General features: G+C 42.5%; 1 protein-coding gene across 10 annotated transcripts in view; it reads left to right on the plus strand.

Moving 5' to 3' along the window:
* Positions 1-21,807, plus strand: part of Atp8b4 (ATPase, class I, type 8B, member 4) — a 235,200-nt gene that overhangs the window by 20,376 nt on the left and 193,017 nt on the right. For all 10 annotated transcript variants that reach the window (XM_013510347.1, XM_013510349.1, XM_013510351.1 and 7 more), the window contains exon 3: positions 15,006-15,064. In XM_013510347.1, the coding sequence (XP_013365801.1) occupies positions 15,006-15,064 (59 nt within the window). The remainder of the gene's footprint in view (positions 1-15,005; positions 15,065-21,807) is intronic.

Below are 21,807 nucleotides of genomic sequence, written 5' to 3' on the forward strand. Positions count from 1 at the left end.
GTGCGCTAGGGGCCCACCCTCAGGGATCCACCAGGCAGGAAGCTAGCCAGCCGGAAGACTGCATTTTGGATTTTATGAGTTTTGTTCTCCAATGGAGGAATGAAGTCCATATTTTTTTCTGTATAATTAGGTTGTTTAATGCCACAAACCTTTTTTGAGCATATTTATGTATTATGTATATATATATATATGTGTGTGTATGTATATATTCATTTGTTTATTTTTTGAGATAGTGTCTCAGTTTGTACTTCAAGCTGGCCTGAACTCACTACATAGCCCAGGCTGGCCTCAAACTCCTGGCAATCCTCCTGCCTCAGCTTCCCAAGTGCTGGGATTACAGGTGTGCATCACCAGTCACGGGTGTGTGTATTTAAACAGTGTTCTTTCCCTTGAGCTTATTCGTTACAGATTAACAACAAAAACCCAAAAGCTGTTTTCTCAAGTAGTTTTGCAGTTATACTCAGGAAGGAATTGGTTGTTTGAACTTACTTTTTATCTATTACGGTAATTTATTTGTCAAATTGGATCATGCCTTTTCAAATTTGTCTATTTTCTTAGTTTAATTGAATGAGGCTGTTGAAATGAATTACATAACAGACGGTACTGCACCGCCAGTGACATATTTAAGATGGTGCTGCTCCGCATGAGCCCTCTCATAACTTTGGGCTTACATTTCCTAAAGCGTTTTCTTCTGTATTTTAATAACTTTTTGGTGTCCCAAGAGGAAAAGCATGGAAAACGTTCTTCAGTGCAGCTAGAGAAAAGGGGGAAACACCTCTTCCCCTATTTCCCTCAGGTGCTAGAAGTTGGTGTAGCGGGGTGCTAGGAAGACTGCGGAGACCCTGGACTCTTGCTGCTTGGCCCATCAGGCTCGGTGCCCAGGAGAGAACAGGAGCAGCAGCACAGGAGTCCTTAGTCCTGCGTGTGGCTGGGCTTTCACCTGTGCTCACGCAACTTTGGGATAGAAATCCTCTGGCAGAGGATGTCCTTTACATTCACAAATTTGCTGCCTTAGTCACTGTGCAGAGCTGGTGAAGGGGAACGCAGGAAAGGGAAGCCAGTGGGTTCTCATATTGGGTGAATAGTATCCCCCAGTTACTGCAGACTGATCAGATCTGCAATCTCCTAAATGAGTGTACAGTGAAGGCTAAATAAAAAGAGGCAAATGGAATGATTTCAGGGCTCCAGGAGGATCAAAGCACTCTCACAGAATTTGAGATTCTCTTAGGGCTAAAACCAAGACCTTCTCTGGGTGGCTGTATTTATTTGGTTATCAGAAGGAGAGAGGGGAGTACTCAAGAAGGAGGGGAATAACTCAAGGACTTCTCGAAGAAAGGTATTAAATTAATCCTTAATAAGCATTAAGTTAATCCATCCAGGAGTGAGATGCCTGAAGCTATAATCTTTATCAAGTTGAGATCAGATCCAGGTGTCCTTGGCTGTGATCTTGTTGTATCCTTTGAGGTTTTCCAGCTTCATCCACCATTACAGGCCTTAGTATGGATCAGCGACTCACAGAGGTTCACTTACTACGAGTCCGCCATCCACTTCCAGACAAGGAGCCTAGGCCTTGGACAGATTCACAAGTGAACATGAGAAGCCAGTTGGTTAATTTCAGTCCTGCTCGGGTCTGCCTTTTAGTGGTCTCCAACATTCTCAAGCCCTTCCGGGTCCGTGAGCTCCTGGGACTTTGTTGGAATGTGGGATTGTGGAGGCTTAGAGCCATCTGATGTTTTATTACTCAGGGTGTGGCCCTGGTGGGCTTGTGGGCGAGGATGGCCAGTACCCAGGATCTTCTGGAGGGAAGCTGCAAACTGCTCTGCACCCCACGTTGAAGTTAGGGAGTGGTGCGGTGGCTTCTGTCTCGGCCTTTGAGACCCTCGCAAGGTTTCTCTTGCATCTCGGGCTGCTGTAGGTCTTCCCTGGGCCCTAGGCACTCTGCCTTTGTGTTCTCCTCCTCCTTAAGAAGTATTAAAAACTGTATTTTATGACCGTGGTGGCACAAAGACAAATAGGATTTAAGTTTAATTGAAGCCTCTGTTTTGGCTTCTATTCACCTCATGGAGGAGATTCTTTTTGTAAATATATTTTTTATTAGTGAATATTAATTCTACAGAATATTGGATTCCAATGTGGTATCTTTGTGCATGCATGTAACATATTTTGATCATCTCTGCTCCCCATTGCCCTCCCTCACATCCTTCTTCTTGGCCCCTCCCTCTTGTCTGGAAATAGAATTATGGAGATAATCCTTAAATCTAGATTGTGAAATCGTCCCTAAGTGTTCCACCTTATTTCCAACTGCTGCTGTCCTTGATTTAGCCAGTCCATTCATACAGTTTGGAATAGCTGTATTCATCAGTTTTCTGTTACTATAACGAGATAGGTGAGGCAGGCTCAGGTTTTTTAAACAAAGAAAAGAGATTTTCTTTAGCTCCCAGTTCTGGAGGTTCAAGAACACAGTTCCAGCACTGGCTCAGCTCTGTGAGGACCTCGTTGTGGACAGCATTATGACAGCCGGAACCATGACAGCCGGAACATGGCGGGACGAAGAGATCACTCTTCCCAAAAGGGATTTGGAGAGGGAGTCAGGCAGGGGTCAGGCTTCCTGCTCCCACAGTGTGTTCCCCCAAGCTCATGGAGCTTGTAGTCAGTGGTAAAAACCCACAGAAAGGGATAAAGTGTTACATTTCTGTATTTGTGAAGTTCAGACAGAGTCACTGTATTAGGGTTTTCTAGAGAACAGAACCGGTAGGAGATACATAGCCTCATCAGTTTTTTCTTACATGTAGGCTATATTGTTAAGTAAATCAATAACCATTTGTATTTAAACATATAACAACATATAACGTATATAATTAAATAAATCTCAAGATCTGCAGTTGGCAGGCCAGAAACTCAGGAGGCCAGGGGTGTGGACCCAATCTGTACATCCTGCTCAAGACTCAGGGAGAGGGTCTTGTTTCTCTTTGAGCCTGGAGGCAGGAACATCTGATGTCCCAGCTCCATAGCAGCAGAGAGTCCTCTGTAGTCTTTCTCTTCAGGCCCTGAGCTGATGGACAGGGCCACTGCTATTAAAGATCCTTATTCAGTTTACAGATTCAAACTTTCTCACTGGTATGGTTGATACATTGTGTCAACTTGGGGAGTCTAGAGGTTTGGCTAAGTGACTCAGCAGTTCTGCATCTTGGGGTGCGAAGGACACGCCCTTACCCTTTGGGATGTTGTTTATTGTGTTGGTGTGAGAAGGTTAGAAAGTTAACTATGTGATTCAGCAAGAAGCCAGGGTGCTTACTTTGTATTCATCCTGAGCCTGTGCAAGAGGAGGGCACAGAGATTATGTGAGCGCTATATGCCCCTGTGTGGGAGGCCTGCTTATAATGTAAGGGAGGGAAAGAGGCTTGCTATCTCTGCCACTCCTGCCTTTTGCTCTTGCTGTCTTTGCTCCCTTCCACCGCCATGAACATTTGCCCTCTGCCATGTGCCGCTCTGTCTTGGAGCCAGCCAAGTATAGACTGAAACCTCCACAAACTGTGAGCTAAATAAACCTTTCCTTCCTTCACTCTGGGTTTTGGGTATTTTGTCTCAGCAATGAGAAAAAAGTAACCAAGACACTCACCCAGAAAGACGCATAGAGAGAAAAAACGTTTGCCCAAGTATCTGAGCCTCCTGTGGCCTGTCCAGTGGACATGCAACAGAGCCATCACAGCCATAGTTTGGTTCATCAAGAGATCTTTGAATTTGCTTTTTGCTCCATGTAGTCTCATCGGTTTTTCTCTTACGTTAAGGCTATATCATTAAATAAATTAATAAAGTTTGGGCATGTTTATATTTAAGTCTCTTATGCTGTGTGCATATATGAATTTGCCAAAAGGAAGCCTATTAATCTATATAACCAACAAAGAGTGAAAGAATCTGTCTTACTGTTTGTCATCTCACAATTCTTTTCTTTTTTATTGCTTTCTTCTGCATGAACCAAGTATTTTTATTATTTCATTTCCAGCCATCTGTTAGCTTGTTGACTACCATTCCTTTAAAGTTCTTTTTGTGATTACTCTTAAGATTCCTCTCTATACCGTTGACTTATGGTACTTTTACCACTTTCTGAATAATGAAGGAAATTAGAACATTTTCACTCTTTACCTTTTGTGCAGTTATTCTCATGTATTTCATTCTTTGTGTATTTTAAAACTAATAAGCAAACAGTAATGATAACATGTGCATTGTCAATGTGATCGTTATTTGTATAGGTTTACCCAAATCTTGTTAGTTTTCATTTTTCTGCTTCTATCTAGTGTAGATTTTATTGTTCCTGAAGACTTTCTTTTGCTTTTTTTAGTGTGGGGCTTCTGACAATTAATCCTATCACTTTTTGTTAGTCAGAAAAAAACCCCTCCATTTTGCAGTTATTCTGCAATGTGCGTATTTTTACTACATGCAGAATCCCCAGTCCAGCGGTCATTTCTCCTGGCACTTTGGAGATAAATTCCACTGCATTCAAATCCCCACTGGTCCTTTTGAAAAGTAAGTGGACAGATGTGCTGTTACTCCTTTGAAGGCCTTTGCAGCTGGCTTTTTCTCTTGAGGCAAAGAGCTGAGGAATGAGTTTGAGAGGAAGACAGAGATGGTACTTGCGTAGGCAGAGCAGTCCACCTCCCCATGGATGCCCAAGTCCTGACTCCTAGCACTTGTGACTGCATTCCATGGGAAATGAACCTTTGCAAATGATTTGGTGAGGATGTCTGCAGGCCAGTGGATCCGTGAGACTCCTTCGGAGAAGAAGCTGTGTGGGTCGCAGTCAGGGAAGGGATGTGATGGCTGAAGCAGAGGCCAGTGTGATGAGGGCCATGCGCTCAGGACGGAAGGGAGGTTCTTGAAACTTAAAAAAGCCAGGGACAGTTTTATGCCTAGAAGCCCTGGAAGGATCAAGCCCTGCTGACACCTTAATCATAGCCCTGCCTCGGACTTCTGACTTCTAGAACTGTAGGATCCTTCATTGTGTTATTCTGAGCCACTAAGTTTGAAGTCACTGTTGGAGCAGCAACAGCAGCCTGAGGCTCCTGAGAGGACCACGTGGCTGCTCTGCCGGGGGCAGGAGGTTGTGGTGGGGCAGGGGAAGGGCGGTGACACGGGAAAAGGAGGTGATGGTGCCTGGGCCAGTGTGTGGGCGGGGAAGAGGGTGAGGAGTGGCCAGGGCTTGAGGTTTGCCCCAGTTCTTTTCTGCCTAAGGTTTTGGCTCACGAAGTTCTCTGTGTGCACTCGGTAGCTCATTGTTTTGTAGGTAAATAAAATGAGGTTCTGGTTTTTCCTTTTGATTTTTTTTTTGCCTGGTGACTGATCTGCTATGAGAAGGAGCAGCTAAGGAGGGATGGTGGTGACGCTCCTCTCTTTTAAAATTTTTATGTTTATTGTACATGTTTGCACCACATAATGGTTATATTCCTCATGGGGAGCTGGTATGTGTACATAGCACATCTCAGTACTTTTTATTTTCCTGATCCTTTCCTCTTCCACGTCTTGGAACTCTTCCCATTTGCAAAAGGGAAATTCTGCCTCCCTGTTTCCTATTATCTTTTATTTATATTGTGGGCTTCTCATATAAGAGAAACCATTTAAGATTGCGAGTCTGACTTATTTCACTTAATATTATGGTCTCAAGGTGCATTCATTCTCCTACAGATGACTCAAATTTTTCCTCCTTTATGGCAGAGTAGTGCTCCACTGTGTGTAAATACCACATTTCCTTTATCCATTCATCTGTTGGTGGACCTACAGGTCTCTTTCAAGACTTAGCTATTATAAATTGTGCTGCTATAAACATGGGCATGATGGCTGCCTTAATCTCCAATCTCAGGGAGCAGGCAGCTTCTACCACATGTCTTTCCCGTGGATGACTCTCTCTTAGTGGGGATAAGGTGTTGACAAAACAGTTCACCCCTCTCCTGCTGGTCTGGCTGCCTGCATTCCCTCAGCGTGGCCAGCAATGGGTGGGGACAAGTGTGAGCACCTGTGGCCTCCGTCTTGCTTTCCTCTGGTTTCCTGTGGCTCTCCGGGTCTCTTCTCCACTTCCTTGCTGTACGAGTACTTGTGGGTGGGCCTGTCTGCCTTCTGCAGGCAGCTGTCTTCTTTGTCTTGGTTTTTCTTCACTGACTAGCACACAGCCTTGCCCTGAGGAGCTCAGCAAATATTTCTGGAATAAATCACTTTCTCTTGGCTCCAACAAATGTTATTTGCCACGTGGATTCAGGGAGCTGAAATACCGAAACTGATATGTACTAAAGAAACTCAATTTATTGCCACCTGCACCTTAAAAGGACAAGCAAGAGCTCGTGTGACCCCTGAGGTACCCAGGAGCGGAGCAACTGCCTCAGATTTCCTTCTCTTGTGCCTTCTTTACTCCTCCAATTTTAGGACAGGTAGCTATCTTTCCCGTCGGTGGCCAGCCAGGTCTCCCAGTAGAAAGTTAAATGCCCTCCAGCTTCTAGGCTTTTATAGTCCTTGGGAGCAGACCCTGATTTTTTTTTTTTTTTATAGTCCTTGGGAGCAGTCCTGCAGAGAGAAGAAAATGACTATTTTCTATTTTTAGAAAAAGTTTTTTGGCCCAGTCTATAAAAAGGGAATTTTTTTCTTTTTTTGCTATAGATAATCAAATTGTAAAAGAATGTGGAATTAAAACAACAAACTAGAGCTGGCAAATAACAAGAAATTTTTCCAAGTCCTGGGAACAGGACTTCGGGAGCGTTTTCTCAGTAAGGACTGCCTGTGTCTCCAGGGGAGGGCGGCCAGGTCCGGCAGGAAGGCCTCGTGTGCACAGGGCAGGCGTGAGGCGGCTGACACGATGGGTGTGATTTGAGGTGTATCCTGGAAAACTTCACCTGATGAGAAAGGCCTCTTCCTCTTCTTCTTAGCCTCTGGATGCAGGCCTACTCCAATTTTCAGTTTCTCATCATCTCTGCCCAGGACCACCCACCCTCTCCAGATCTAGAAGCACTGCCCAGCCTCTTTGAGAAGGCGGCAGCTCCATGTTTGAGTCCTGGCTCTACCGTGCCATCTTGGTAGGCCTTTGTTTCCTTGACTGTGAAGTGGAGCTAACGATGGTAGCTACCTCATAGCATGATTTTGAGGATTCGTGAAATCATGTGTGTGAAAACCTTCATACAGTATCTTGCTTTTAATCAAGGACTCATAAACATTAACTTTTACTATTGTTATTGTTATTATAGTTAAGTCTTACATCTCTAGCTGTGAATCCACAGTTACAAAAAGTGACATAAGGAGGACTTATCTGAAGGTTTTATTGATCTCACTTGTAATTTTTTTTTTTTTGGTTTTTCTCCGGTACCGGGAACCGAACTCACGACCTTGCGCTTGCCAGGCGGGAGCTTTTTGCCGCTGAGCTAAATCCCCAGCCCCCTCACTTGTAATTTATATCATCCAGTGCACAGATACTAGGAGAATAAATTGGTAAACATCTTCTATTTCCTTGTGAAGCTATAGTCAACCATGAAGGGAATAAAGCGACTAATTAAATTTTCCAACTATCTGGTCCTGGTGAGTAATTGGTTCAGCCCAGAGGAAAACAAATGCAAGGCCCTTTAGCATTTGTTTGAATCCCCTAACACTGTTTTCAAGCTCTTTTGTGAGGACAAGAATTAAAAAAAAATTGTGAGTTTTTTTCTTTTGCCTCAATTCTATTTAGTTTTTGCTTAAATGTCAGTAAGGCCCAGAAGCTGCAGGTCACTCCTGGGTTTCAATAGGAAACCCTGATTTAGGCCACATATTTTTCAATTGTATCAGAATGGGTTCTTGGAGTCCAATCAGGAAATCTTGGAGGCTGGGGATCTTTTCTTGAAAGCCCTCCCCACACATTGTTCTGTCCTCATGTCTTTAATGAATTGCCCTGGCTTCCAACCACACAGACCAGATTGTGAAGAATGGAAGAAAATTAAGAAAGGAAAAAGCTTAAGTTATTGATTTAGCTTGAGGGAAGTTTTCTGAGATTTATGACTCAACTCTAAAGAATCAACAACAACCCCAAACCCCAAGCGACACTCCGTGCGGGGGGATGTTCTTCAGTTTTTGGATGGGTGTCAACCTTGCTCAGGAAGTATCAGTCTGGGCCATCAGGGTTTTACAGAGAGATCCCAAATTCTCCATGGGTTTTTTTTTTTTTTTTTTTTGTCATTTTATAATTTGGGGGGCTAAAGCCAAGTGCCCGAGACTGTCTTAAACCATATCTGATGAAGGACAAAATGCTTTGCGGTTAATTGAAGAAAGAAAGTTATAGTTATTAATTAGGGACTCGTCCTTGCTGTGTTCACCCCTGGGTCTGGTGGAAGCCTCCTAACGCCTTCCTTCACTCTTGGTTTTGTTAGTGGAGCTCCTGCCTCCATTAACTAGTCTTAAATACTAAGGTGTTATGAATTATTCACAGACAAACTGGTAAAATAAAAGAGACATAAGTAGCTTCTTCTCTGCTGCCTCCCGGAAGAAGAAAATGGGTACTGTAGAACGTATGACATTATGAGGAGAAGCGCCCAGATTAGGTGTTGGGTGTTGCCTTCAAGGCCCTGGCATGGAATCAATGGGTATTTGCCAATTTCCACTGAAAGTATTCAGAAAATTACTTCAAGACCATTTTGGGAATAGTAATATAAGTGATTTCAAATTTCACTGTCCAAAGCTTGAGTGATTTCCCTTTTTTCTTTTTTTTTTTGCCAGTTTGCTATTTTTCAGTTTTTTATAAAAGAATTTTCTGGCATTTTTCTGTTTACAAAGTGCTTCTCATGAATTTCCTCATCTAATCGTTACAACACAAAACGGCATTATCGTGCTGGGAAATCACAGGTGAGGCACTCCCGCGGCTGGTTGTGGAAGGACCTCGGGCTTCTTGCCTAAAAAAACTCGCCCTCTTTTTCTTATATGAATGCTCTTTCATAAAATTCTCATTTTCGGGAGTCATGAAAATCTTGCCTACAAAGGAACAATATCTTAATGGCACTTAGAAAATTCCAGTACGGTTGTATTGTGTCCCTCTCATGACACTGCTGCATTACTGGCTGAACACTCCCTTTTTGAATGAAAAGACAAACACAGTGAATATAGATTATAAAGGAAATCTGACACAGGTTGTGACTTTCACAAATCGTTGACTCTATCAGAGAATTTATTTATTTTGGTGGGAGCAGAGATGGGTGGTTACCAATTAGTTATGCCGAAACAAGTTGTTCTTTTTGGTAAATACTCCTTTACTGCTTATGAAATAAAGAAACACAGTCTCCTCACTTAATTATCTTGGAGAATGTATCAGCATGTGCAGGACTCAAAGAGAAGCGTTCTACGAGTGCTTCCTTGATAGTTTATTGGGTTGGGGGAGACATCAGTTATATATGCTTTTCACAGTTTTGGGGGAGAGTGAAGACTATTTCCATCATTTGATGGGGTAGGACTTTGAAGGCACTGTCTATTTTTCTATACTCTAAAAGGGATAAATAAGTGTGTAAGGGAATTCTTCCTCTGCTGATGGCTGCCCTCTTGAGTTCCCAGGATGGGGAGCAGTGGGATCCGATGCAGGCGTGCACCTTGGCCAATTTCCTCAGCTGTCCCAAAAGGATGCTGACCTTGTTACCACCTAGGTCTTCTCCCTTTGGGTCTTGTGCTCAGCAAGTAACTCTTCAGGTAGTTTCTAAGAAGTGCAGTCTCATACTTTTGGTCACATAGTACTTAGCACAAGTGAAATTGAGAGAAATAATACTTAAAATTATTGTTTAATGGATGTGCAGCTCATTACTTCACCCCTATAGCCTAAAATACATTTCTAGATTTAATCAGAACAGGAAGGAATGTGTACAGAGACGTGATTATGGGCCCCTCTGAATTGTGTTTTGGTCTGTTGTCCTTGGGTTGGTGAAAGAAACACAGTTCTAAAAAACCCCTCGCTTTTATATTCTTTATATCAAATGGTGATTTCTTTATGAGGCTTTCTTACAGACACAATGTCTGAGCCAAGAACTAGTAACAATTTTACTTTTCAGGAGAAATGGATTTATTGGCTAACGCTACGAACGAGAGAACAATAGACAAAGATTCCCTTTTTCTGTAGATCTGGGTTCACTTTGAGCAGGTGTGTAGACCTTTATGTCTTGCATTTTTATTATCATTCTTAACGCTGGCAAATCATCACCCTTGCTTCTATCTCTCCTACTCCTCTCTAATTTCAAAATTTGAACATTCATTTTTCTCTTGCACATGCTTAAGTAGTTATTTTGAAGATGCTCTTGGATGTCAGAAAATGTCTTCATTCCCCCATGCACAACTGATTGTTTGCTTGCCTGGATATAAAATTTTAACTTCAAAAGCATTTTTCCTTAAAACAGAAAGGCATCTCCCCAGTGTCTGCTAGAAACCTTGTTGATGATGAGCAATTTCATCTTAGTCTTGTTCTTGTGTCTTTGGGGTTAATCAAATCATTTTCTTTCTAGAAATTGTTCGGATTTTCCCCCTTGTCCTTGGAGCTCAGAATTTCATGACCTGGCCTCTGTCTGTCATCCTGACTGGCACTTGGTGGCCTTTCACGTCTAAGAGTTGTGTCTTATTCCAATGGAGGGAATATTTCTTCTATTTATCTATTTCCTTTCATCCTTTGTCTACCTTCACTTCTCCTAAGTTTTATCTTCTTATAGAAATCAACTTTTGAGAATGAAAGAGGACCCTAATATTATTATCCTTTAGTTTGCCACTTTGATGTATAAAGAGATTTCTTTAATCTTATCCACTCTAATTTGTCCATTAAATATTTTCAATCTCCTGAAACTCATTTTTATTGTTTTCTTTGTTCCTATTGGCTTGTTCTTGTTTTGTGGCTGTCTTCTTGCAGATCTGCAAGGTGCTAATTAGGATTAAAAGGAAAAACCAACCCCTTTCCCCACCTGTTCTCAGCATTGTCTTTGCTCCTTAGATCCCTTTCTTCGTGCTGTTAGTTTTTCTCCAGTGACCTATGGTTACCGGCTTGTGTTTACAGGTGAAGCACTGAATGGATTAGTATGGTTGAAAAAGGTTTTTTTCCTGCCAGATTTCTTCGGCAAGCAGGCAGCTGACAGGGAAGACTTTTGGTGGGTGGGTGGGCAGCCTGTCAAATCCCACAGCCACCTGGTAAGGCAGGGCTTGGTAGGGGCCAGGTCTACTGGGGCTGCCATGGTGAACTGGAGAAGCTTCTCTTTTAGGCCTGGACACATATCCTTGGTGTCTCCCTCTGGACCGTCACCTACTCTCATTAGTGGGCAAAGACAGAGTGCAGGAGGATCCAGCTGACTTATCTACTACTTGATTACTTGATGATTTTCCATAACCAAAATAATAATATAACTTGTCATCTAAACTGAGACACTTTTGAGAATGATAGGGGAACCTGCTATTACTTTGCTGAGAAAACAGGCGTAAACTGGGATTGTCACCCTGTCCATAGCACGCTCTCCATCTCTGTCCTTGCGGGGCCTGAATTTGAGACCCCTCTGGGACTCCACTGGGAAGTTCACTCTTCCATTTCTGTTGGCTGAAGTTACTCCTGTCTCCTCCTCCCCAGTCATAACGGTTTCATTTTTGTTTCTAGTTTGTTTTCTAAGCTTTATTCAAAATATACAACCTCTCCCAGCCAAACTTTTGTTTTCTAGCAAATGTTATGTTTTTATTCTTAAAAAACCTCTATATTTTCTGTAATTTCAGAAGTAAGGCAGATAAATGGTATACTCATTTTGCCATCTTAAACTGGAAGCTCTTTCACTTCTTTTATTCTACCTGATGTGAGGCCTTACTGTATTTTATACATCCTCGTGTATCACTTTACTCCTTTTTTGGAGCCAACAAAATTCAGTGATGCTGCAAGTGAGGGCACGCTGGTAAGTCATTAATACTTGGTCCGCACTGTCCTCCTATGACTGAGATCATCTCTGGAGGGTCCCACAGTGCCTAAAAAAGGCCAAGTATTAAGTCATCACACCTCTGAGCCTGTTCAGTCGGAGCTGTTGGGGGGATTTGTTTCTAGCAGCTTCCCCTGCAGCACTGACTTATTGTTGAGAAGGCTTTAGAGCCCTCAGACACTGTGCTAGCATAAGGAAGAGAACTAAGCTGCCAAGACAATTCGGGCCTACCAGGGTCAGGTGACGGGCAGAAAGCAGCAGGGATTTTGAACAAATGCCAGAATTTTGCAGAGCTTACGGAAAGGATGCGAAATCTCCTGCCAAAATTAATCCTTGAAAGCTCAGTTCAGAAAGGACTGTATTGGACATACAACAGCAATAAGTGAGGCTTAATCATAAGAATTTGGAAGCAGAAAGAGGACTTCCTGGATCTTAACAAGTCTTAAGGGACAAGAGCAAGGTAGACACCGAGAAGAGGGTTCCAAGGGACCTACCATAGGAGTCACTCAGGAATCATTCATAGGAGTCATCATAAGAATCACCTTTCATAGGAATCACCATAGCAACCCTTCATGGGAACCACACTGGGAGAGAGCTGGTCCCACTCATTACAGAGTGTGGCTACGTGAGGATGCTGGGTAGACAGTCCCCCATTTGGCTCATGAAGTCAAGATGTTGGTACTTGGAGTAGGTAAACTTGGGCATGAAACTAGGCTATTGGATGTGCTTCCTACAAATGTGAAATTTCAAAATGATCATCCTCTGAATGTGCATCATCTAAGCTAAGGCCAAGGCACATTCAAATTGGCATATATATCTGAGTTTTGATTTGGAGTCAAAGTTAATCTATAAATTATGCGCAGCAGGTCAGTGGGCCGGGTTAACATTTGCCATTCAGAAAGAAGACCTCATCCCCACCCTCCCAACACTGTCCATTGTTTTCCTCTCAACAGTCTTACCGTTCCTGGGCTGAGGTAGGGATAGATGCACACATTATTGACACTTTTAAGGTTTTAAGTCATCTCATCCTCCATAGGACCACCTTGGGCTTTGACATTTTAGCTCTTTGTTGGGGAATCAACAAAAAGGAAGGGTTGTACTTTTACAGCCAGTGTTTGAAGCATTGCTTCAATGAGTGAGTGGTTGAGAGGTTGCTTCTTTGCGGGTTGTGGATTTCAGAGTTATGCATGATAGTGACAAGCCCACCCAGCGCTGGCCAGCTGTTGACATCAGTCTAGTATTTTCCTTATCAGCAGCTGGGTGAGTCAGATTGGAAAAAAGGAAAAATCCCAGGGAGCTGACTTTACTAGAGAAGTGAGATAGAAACCACATAGGTGGGTGCCAGACAGACAAGACCCCCTACACACGTAGACACCCTGCTGTGACCCAAAATACAAGGTGTCATTTGTCAGGCACAGTCCTCAGATGTGACCTTCACCCATGGGAGCTGAGACATTTAGATTCCTCCTGGACTTTCAGAAAAAGTAGTTCACACAATTCCTGGTGTCTGGCCTATGGGCAGGTGTGGGCGCTAAAGTATAGGTATCTTCCTTCCTCCCTTCCTTCCTTCCTTCCATCCATCCTTCTATCCTTGCTTCCTTCCATCCTTCCTTCCTACTTTCCTTCCTTCCTTCTTCCTCCTTCCTTCCTTCCTTCCTTCCTCCCTTCCTTCCTCCCTTACTTCCTTCCTCCTTCCTTCCTTCCTTCTTTCCTTCCTTCCTTCCTTCCTTCCTTCCTTCCTTCCTTCTTTCTTTCCTTCCTTCCTTTTCCTCATCAGTGCCTTTATGTTTCCCATTTCCCTTCTACTTCCCGCTCTTTTCATCTCTGTCTTCTTGTTCGTAACATGGGCCTCCAAGCCCTTTCCACCCTCCAGTCTCCTTAGCTCAGGCTGCATGTGCCTTCTCTGTTAACCCCTGTCACTCACTCAGAGAATGCAGGGTCTTGGAGCCCCATGTGAACCGGTTCAGTTACCACAAGAGTCCAACATGGACATCTGGTGATTACTTGCTGATTTTCCCCACAACTTTCGTTCGTCTCTCATGAGCCTGTGATCAAGTCTGGTGGTAACAGCCGGTGAACATGGGGGAGAAAGAGCCTGATATCCTTTCTACAAAACCCGCAGTGCCGCTGTTTCTGGGCGCTGTCTCTTCTCTGCAATTTTTTATTTTTGCACTGTTATAATCTTTGGGCTTGCGGTCCATTTACTTTGTTATGTGTACTGGTATTTACATGTGCTTTTTGAAGAGATTTGATTCTTTGGCTACTTCTGGTTAAAGGCAGATCTTGGTCTCTTAATTATATAACATTTTTCTTTAATTTTCTTTAAAATTTTATTTTATACTTTTCAGTTCTAGGAATCAAAACAATGGCCTTGATTACATTGGCAAGTGCGCTATCACTAAGCTACACCCTAGCCCCAGCATTTCTCTTGCTGTGCCTGTGTTGTTTTGAAATACCACCTCTGGTTCCATGACCTCACTGGTCACTTCTGTATGAGTTTATTTCGCTGTGATTATTTTTTTTTTTAGTGCTGGGGATTGAACCCAGGACCATGGGAGCTACATATAAGCTACATCTTTAGCCTATTTTATTTTTTATTCTGAGACAAGATCTTGCTAAATTGCCCAAGTAGACTTGACCATGAACTTCCCCTGCTTCAGCCTCCCTCAAGGCTGGGATCACAGGCTTGTACCACTGTGCCTGGCTTGTATTTTTTTCTTAACTTTGTGAAAAAATTTCTCCTCAGGGTTCATTTCGCTTTCAGTGGCTTTTTCCCCTTTAGAAACTACCTGCAATTTAAAGAAAAGACCTTTGTGGCACTGAAGGGCATAGAGTTTGGAGACACATAATGTTTTGCTTTATGGCTGGCATCAAAAATATAATGAAAACATATCAGGTTTCTATTGTGGGACTTTCCAACACAGGTTCCAACATTTCAGCTGGCAAAAGCCCATGACCTTCAATTGCAAAGAAAAGAATTATTGCAAATTTGACAGCAATCAAAGTAACCTAAGTGACATTATTTTAATAAGTTGTATGTTTCTGAGGGTCTAAGGTTTAATTTCATAGCTGATTTCTCTTTCTCTTTAGAGGTGGAACGAATTGTGAAAGCCAACGATCGCGAATATAATGAAAAGTTCCAGTATGCGGTGAGTTGGAACACACTTAGCACATACTACATACTAGGATAGGTCTTCCTTTGAAGACCGTCTGTGGGATTTATGGCGCACAGAACCTGTGACATCACTAAAAACAGTGTTTGTGGGCCTGTTGTAATAGCAAAGCACCATGTGTTTCTATAAATATCTTAGTAATGCTCATGCACCTATTTCTGTTCTTCACTAAGAGTGGTTAGGAGGGTTATCCTTATGGGAAGATGAGGAGACACTGCTGTCCATTTGGGTACTAGGATGTACTGTAGTAATATGCAGATGAGCTCTTTGGTGTACCTGGTGAAGGAAGTGAAGGTAGGGGCTGATGATTGATGAATGACCTTTGGGGTATTTTCTTTAAGCAATTCTGACTAAATGTAGGAAAGTATATGTAGGAGAAAATTCCCAGGTCTTGAATGATTGTATTTACAAAGTGGGCGATTAGTTTAAATGTATCTTTTTCTTTAAAATGAGAGTTCTCTTTCTTTACATAAGAGGTATCTATTGAGTTTCTCCTGAGTGTCTGCACATTCAAGGAATTTGGGGTACACCGGTGAACAGCTCTGTGAATTATATCATGGGCTCTTGTAAAGAGCTTATGATCTATGGCTCAACCTCAGTTAAAATGTTTTATGAGCTCTAAGATAGAAACCTGGTAGAATTGCCTCTGTAGGTGACACTGTCCTGTAAGATCTGCTGTAATGTTGAGTATACCAGCACCTTTAATGAGACAAACTCTCAATCGCAACAGGAGTATGTGAAGGCCATTAAAGCATAGAAATATGAGAGTCACAGGGACAAACTTTGACACTGTTCATGCAACTGGGCAAAGGAGAGTGAATTTTGGCTAATGAATTTTTTGGGCTTTGTTTTTATTGGCTAGTCTTGTGTAGACAGATGGAGCCATTGGGCAATGTAGCTTGTATTGTTAAATATTCAGCAGAGGTACTGACAACTCCTCTTTTCCGATGCTGTGCTAGTCATGTAAATTTGGGATTATAAGTTGATTTTCAATGTAGGTTTCCCTACAGGGAGTTGGCCTGATGTTTCTTTGACAGATTTTTTTTTTTGTAAAACAGTGTATTGAAACTCTGAATTTATTCCTCAGTCTTGTAAGCTTGGTGAAAGTAAATTTGCCCTTGAGGCTGAGGAGCACACATCCTAGCTTGAGAAAGAGGGTGGAGAACGCCTTTCTGTGTAGTCCCCTGAGATACGGTCATTTAGCCCCTCTGGTCATTTCCAGACTGGTCTCATACCTTGGTATCCATCTAAGGCCATTCTTTTAACTGTAGAGGAGGACCCCGGAATCCCCAGCCAGAGGAGTAGCGATGTGTATATTTCAAAACCTTGGGGAAAATAACCAGCAATAACGAATCTGCTAGGGGTGTAATTATCCATTGAAATACTTGGCTGTGTTTACTTGTGTTCCACTGTGCAACAAATATTTTCATTCTCTGAGTAGGAACTCTGTGAGAACAGCCACGTTTTGCTTGTGTTTTGTAAGATGCCACAAGCTTTTTTATTAACAGTTACTTTCCGCTTAATTTATGAGATATTTCAAACTTACAGAGACATATAGGAAATGACCCGACACCTGTGTACCCACCAGTCAGGCTGAAGAGATGCTAACAGTTTGCTTTAATTGCTTCAGATCTTTCTGTTACAATGATTAATGTGCTAATCATTCAAGAATTGTCTCTCTTGAACTTCCACGATGCTAGGCAAAAAAGCACAGAGATGTGTGGTGTGGCTGGTTTCTGTCGGGCTTAATAACAACGAGGTATGGAACGGTATCCTGCAGCCACAGGAGCATCTACAAGGTGCTCAGTCTCTGAGTGAAAACACATCGAGGCAAAAGCAGAATCCACGATGGGCTGGAGAAAGCAGCAGAAATGAAGACAAGGTCGTTGCAAAGCAGTGTGCACATGTGTGTCCGAGCGCGTGTGTTGGGGTGGGGACAGCCTCCTACTCTACAGACCACCGCTGTGGCCCAGAGGGTGACAGAGCCCCAGGCCCGTGCTGGGGTCCCCTACACAATGGTGGCCATGCATAGAGCAGCACAGCCCTCTCCGCCTCTCTGTCCAGCTATCAACTGGGCTGATAAAGCCGCCTCCTTCCTAGAGTTAGTGTAGGGAACCTGCAGAGGGGTGCACAGCAACCCGGGAGCCAGTCGGTGCAGAGCTGGGATCTGAAGCTACAACTATTTGACTTGAGAGCTTTGTGAACACCTGTTAAGAAAAGCAGGAGCCTGGGGTCTTTTGCTCGGTTTTGCTCTGTTTTTAAGGCTATCACCCCAAATGGAAGTAGATGTGGACAGATGCCAACAGATCCCAGGAGAATGCTCATATTAAATAAAAAAGTAATATTTCCACCCAGAGACTGAAAAGGCAGTGGGAATCAGTCCAAACTTGTTATGAAAGCTGTGAAAGAGCCACGGCGAAGCCCCCTTAAATATAGTAGAAACAGTGTTTTGGGATAAGATAGACCATAGTTTGAATCCCTTCTTTCTCTCTCATGTGACTCAATTGTGAGCTTGCTCTATTTATCCCTCAGAGTATCAGTTATTTCACATACAAAATTGGGAGTTTTTTTCTCATAGGTTATACCCTGTGAGAAAATTAGATAATTTATAAAAAATATTTAATAATAGCAACACTAAACTTATTAGATGCTTTCTAAGTACCCGGCTCGGTGGTAAGCTTTTTGTATAGATTTTTCTTTTAATCGGAACACGGCTTTGGGAAAATATTCACAATAAATTTTAAGTTCCTTATCAAGCACTGGATAAAGTAAGAAATTGCCGATAATGTTGAAGAACAGACCGAGAAAAGGTTAAACTTGTAAAATGTTTGCAGCAGATATCATGTTCAAAAATGAACAAGTGTGAGATTATAAAGGTGTGAAAGCTGTGGGTAAATTTTGTCAGTGATGCAACAGTTGAGAAAACAAAGCCCCTGAAACAAGAAGTATAAACAAGTGTGTTGAATAGTGCAACCAAATGTGGAAATAGAGGGCCCTTTTCCAGATCAGCCAGGTCAGAATGAATAATTCAGCAACAGAGGTGTTGATTACCTACTCTGCAAAGCATTTGCTGAGCTCAGAAAAGTTTTCTTACAACCTCAGCATGGCTATTTGAGAGATACATAGACAACAGTGACAACACTAATAACAGTAGTGATAATAATAATAGCCAGTTTGACATGTACATTGCTTACCAAATGAAAGTCATAGTTCTAGGTGGTTTGCCAATACGTAGTGCCCCTGCATAGTGCCAACCAGAGGAAGTCATAGTTCCAGGTAACTTTAATATTAAATTTACATAATTGTACAGTTCTATGAAGTACTTTTATTATCTCATTTTATACAAGAAAACCTTGAGGTGTAGAAACATCACTTCAGTAACTTGTTCGAGGTTATGCAGTTAGATGATGGGTTCCAGGCAGACAGCTGTCAATCCAGCTGTGTACCACGTGCCCCTCACACACCTCAATCCACCACACACCTCAATCCACCAGAGAAGGAGGTGGGCTCAGGCAGCTAAAGGACGGCAGTGCTGAAATTCTAAGTCAGATTGGTCAGGGGCCAAAGTTGTGGGTTTTTTTTTTTCCTGTGATATTCTTTTGTCCAATCCCAGAAAACGGACCAAAAAACACTATAGAAGAAAACCCAAAAAACAAAAAACCAACTGACCACGGATCCCTCCCAACCTGACAAACGCTAATCTTCCTCCCTTCTCTAAGATACCCACTGGCAAAAGTTTTATGCTCCGAGACGGGGAAAGATAAAGGTGAATAAAATTTTGCAAAGAGAGACTTACAATGTTCTTAAGTCTTCATCTTACCCTTAGCATTTGTACATGAGAACTAGGAAGAAAGGTTTACACAAAACGCAGATAAATGCTGCAATTTCCACAAACACCAAGCCTGGCCAAGTCATCTTTTCTCTTTGAAAGCTGAAGGAAGACATTTCAATACATAGAGAACTTTAATTTATCAACAAACTCCAAAGCTGCAAAGTAAGACATAACACAGGCTTAGAAAACCATTGAAAGCACTTTGGGGAGATAAAGGATTTTGAACATAAACAAAAGACAAGATTAATGATTCTAAGCAAAATTAATTGGTAAATTAGATGTGATATTGTAAGAACCCGGGGGTAGGAAACATAAAACTTGTATTCAAGAGGAATTTCGGACTGAATTGCCCGAGGTCCGGGACAAAATGGGATTTTAGAAATTGGAGAGAGTGAGCCAAGCACTAGAATTATTGTTCTCATTAGAGAGGAGTTCAAAGTTTCCTTGGTTAATAATAGGAATGAATAACAGAAGGAACAAAAGCACTTGTATTAAAAGCACTTGTATTATGCTATATAAAAAAGGTTAGGTGTGAGAATGAACGGAATATCCAGACTCATTATCCCTCTGAAAAGAAGTTCGAAGTGGAAGGCAGAAAGAGTGAAAACAGTTGTGGTTTTACTGAAATGTGTTGATGTTTAAAAAAAAAGATCAGAGAAAGTGTTAGATTAATTATGACTATTTTCTGACTTCATCTACAAACTAAGAAATAACAATGGAAAACATTGGTTTCCGTGGATTTTTGTGCTCTCTTCTGCCTTCCCTCCCCTTTCTGGTATGCTCTACCTCTACCTGTTCTCTTGAACTTTGAATGGATTTAAGAAAGGAGATTAAAAACTCACTTGAGCAATGAGAAAGTTCTACAGCCTCAAACTCAGAAAATACAGTAAAGCCAAACACTTAATCGGTTTTATCTAAATATGTCCCATGCACAGAAGTAGATGGAAAGTTCCTAAAAGAGTGCTTTTTCCTGAGCTGAATTCTTGATTGTATTTGGGAAGTGTACAGGTTTATATACATTGATAAAGATTTAACCAAATAGGGACTAGGGATTTAGCTCAGTAGCAAAGTGCCTGCTTGGAAAGCGCAAGGTCATGAGTTCGATGCCTGGGACCGGAAGAAAAACAAACAAACAAACAAGATTTAACCAAATAGTTTTCATGCTTATAAAGGAAGCCTTCAGAAGGCCTGAGATTGTAGCTGACAGGTAGAGTATTTGCCTAGCCTGTGCTAAGCCATGGTAATTTATTCCTAGAATGTTAAAATACTTTGTTGATATAATGGTTATTGGATGGAATGGAGTGTATTATCTTCTTCATGACTTTTGAGATTGGTAGAACAATGCCCAGTTGGACTTTCCAAAGAGTGATCCTTTACAGCAAAATTTGCCTGAGTATGTCTGAGCCCTAATGGGCTATGACTGCACCTACGACTCCCTCCAACACAACCCCCTCCACTCCTACTCCACTCGCTTAAACAGGGCTTCCTGCTTCCCCCGTCGCTCTTCTTTTCCCCCTCAGAATTGAAGTCATTAAGAATGGAGTAGAAAACTATGGTCCACCGTCGTCATTCCCACACCCTGAATCACTGCATATTTTATTATATTAATGATAGCTGCAATACCATGAAAACCTTATTTTTTATAATTTTGAAAATATTTTTATTATGTCGATTGACTCACAATAGTTGTGCTATTGCTGGGGTATGATGTGATGTTTTAATTCACATAGCTGTTGTGCAATGATCAAGCCAGGGTCATTAGCATAATCATCACTATTGCCTTTTGCGGGCCCTACCGCCGCGCCGAGCTCGAGCCCTGACAGTCACTGGACCGCCCTAGGTCCACGTGGTGACGATGTGTCTGTCTCTCTGAGGAAGACTGGCCTAACAGGAGAATTTCACGTTCCTGTGAGTGTCAGTGGATAGATGAGTCATTGTACCTTTTCCGAAAATGGGGCTAAAATGATTTTTAAAATTCAGCATTCATAACGTGCCTGCTCTATACCGGCAATAGAGATGTTTGATCATTATCGATTTTGAAAAGAAGATTTTGGCATTGTATAAAGGAATATACAGCTCAAGGGGGTAAGGATTCCTTGGCAGGGTGGTGTGGGCGGGGCCCGTTTCAGGAGGGACCTCTGCGTAGACTTGGCACTGTGTTGAGTGCTACTGGGGTTATCGAGAAAGGGGATACAAATTCTGCTTTCTACCTGCGTGGGGCATAGATAATATACTCAAGCAGGGAAGCTCAGCACCCTAGAATGAACCCATAACGAAAAGTTAATGTCAAGTTCTAGCTGGTCATGTGCCCGGAATTGTTAGGGAAAGGAGAGCTCCATGTGTTGAAAGTGTCTGAGGAAGTTTTGCCAGAGGAAGCAGGAAATGACTCGGGCCTCGCTTGTACTGCCAGTTTTGGGAAGAGGAAGGATGAGCGAAAGTCTGTCCTTAGACCTAGTTGGAGTGAGGGTGTTGTCATCAGGAACTGGGGCTCAGGGAGGTGAGACCAGGCTGTTTAAGAGTTTGACTACGAGGAGACAGGCTCTCGGGAGGTGGGGCACCACAGAGAGACCAAATACCGAATTGCAGTGCCAGGGTCAATATAGAACAGAACTCAGGGTAGTGAGAGCTCCAGACTTTTAGGAATCAGACCAAGCGGTGGGAGGAGAGTGGTAGGGAGGGGAAGTAAAATGAGTGAAGACATGTTATGTCTCAACACCAATTCATACAAAGCATTATGTACTGCAAACAGGTACTGATACAAATTTAAAAATTAGAGCCGGGCATGGTGGTACATGCCTGTAATCCAAGCACCTGGGAGACGGAGGCAGGAGGATCTTTGTGAGTTTGAGGCAAACCTGGGCTACAAAGTCAGCTCTAGGCCAGCCTG

This window comes from Chinchilla lanigera, unplaced genomic scaffold (assembly GCF_000276665.1).
Source record: "Chinchilla lanigera isolate Chin_1 unplaced genomic scaffold, ChiLan1.0 scaffold00008, whole genome shotgun sequence".
In the NCBI taxonomy this organism is placed as follows: domain Eukaryota; kingdom Metazoa; phylum Chordata; class Mammalia; order Rodentia; family Chinchillidae; genus Chinchilla; species Chinchilla lanigera.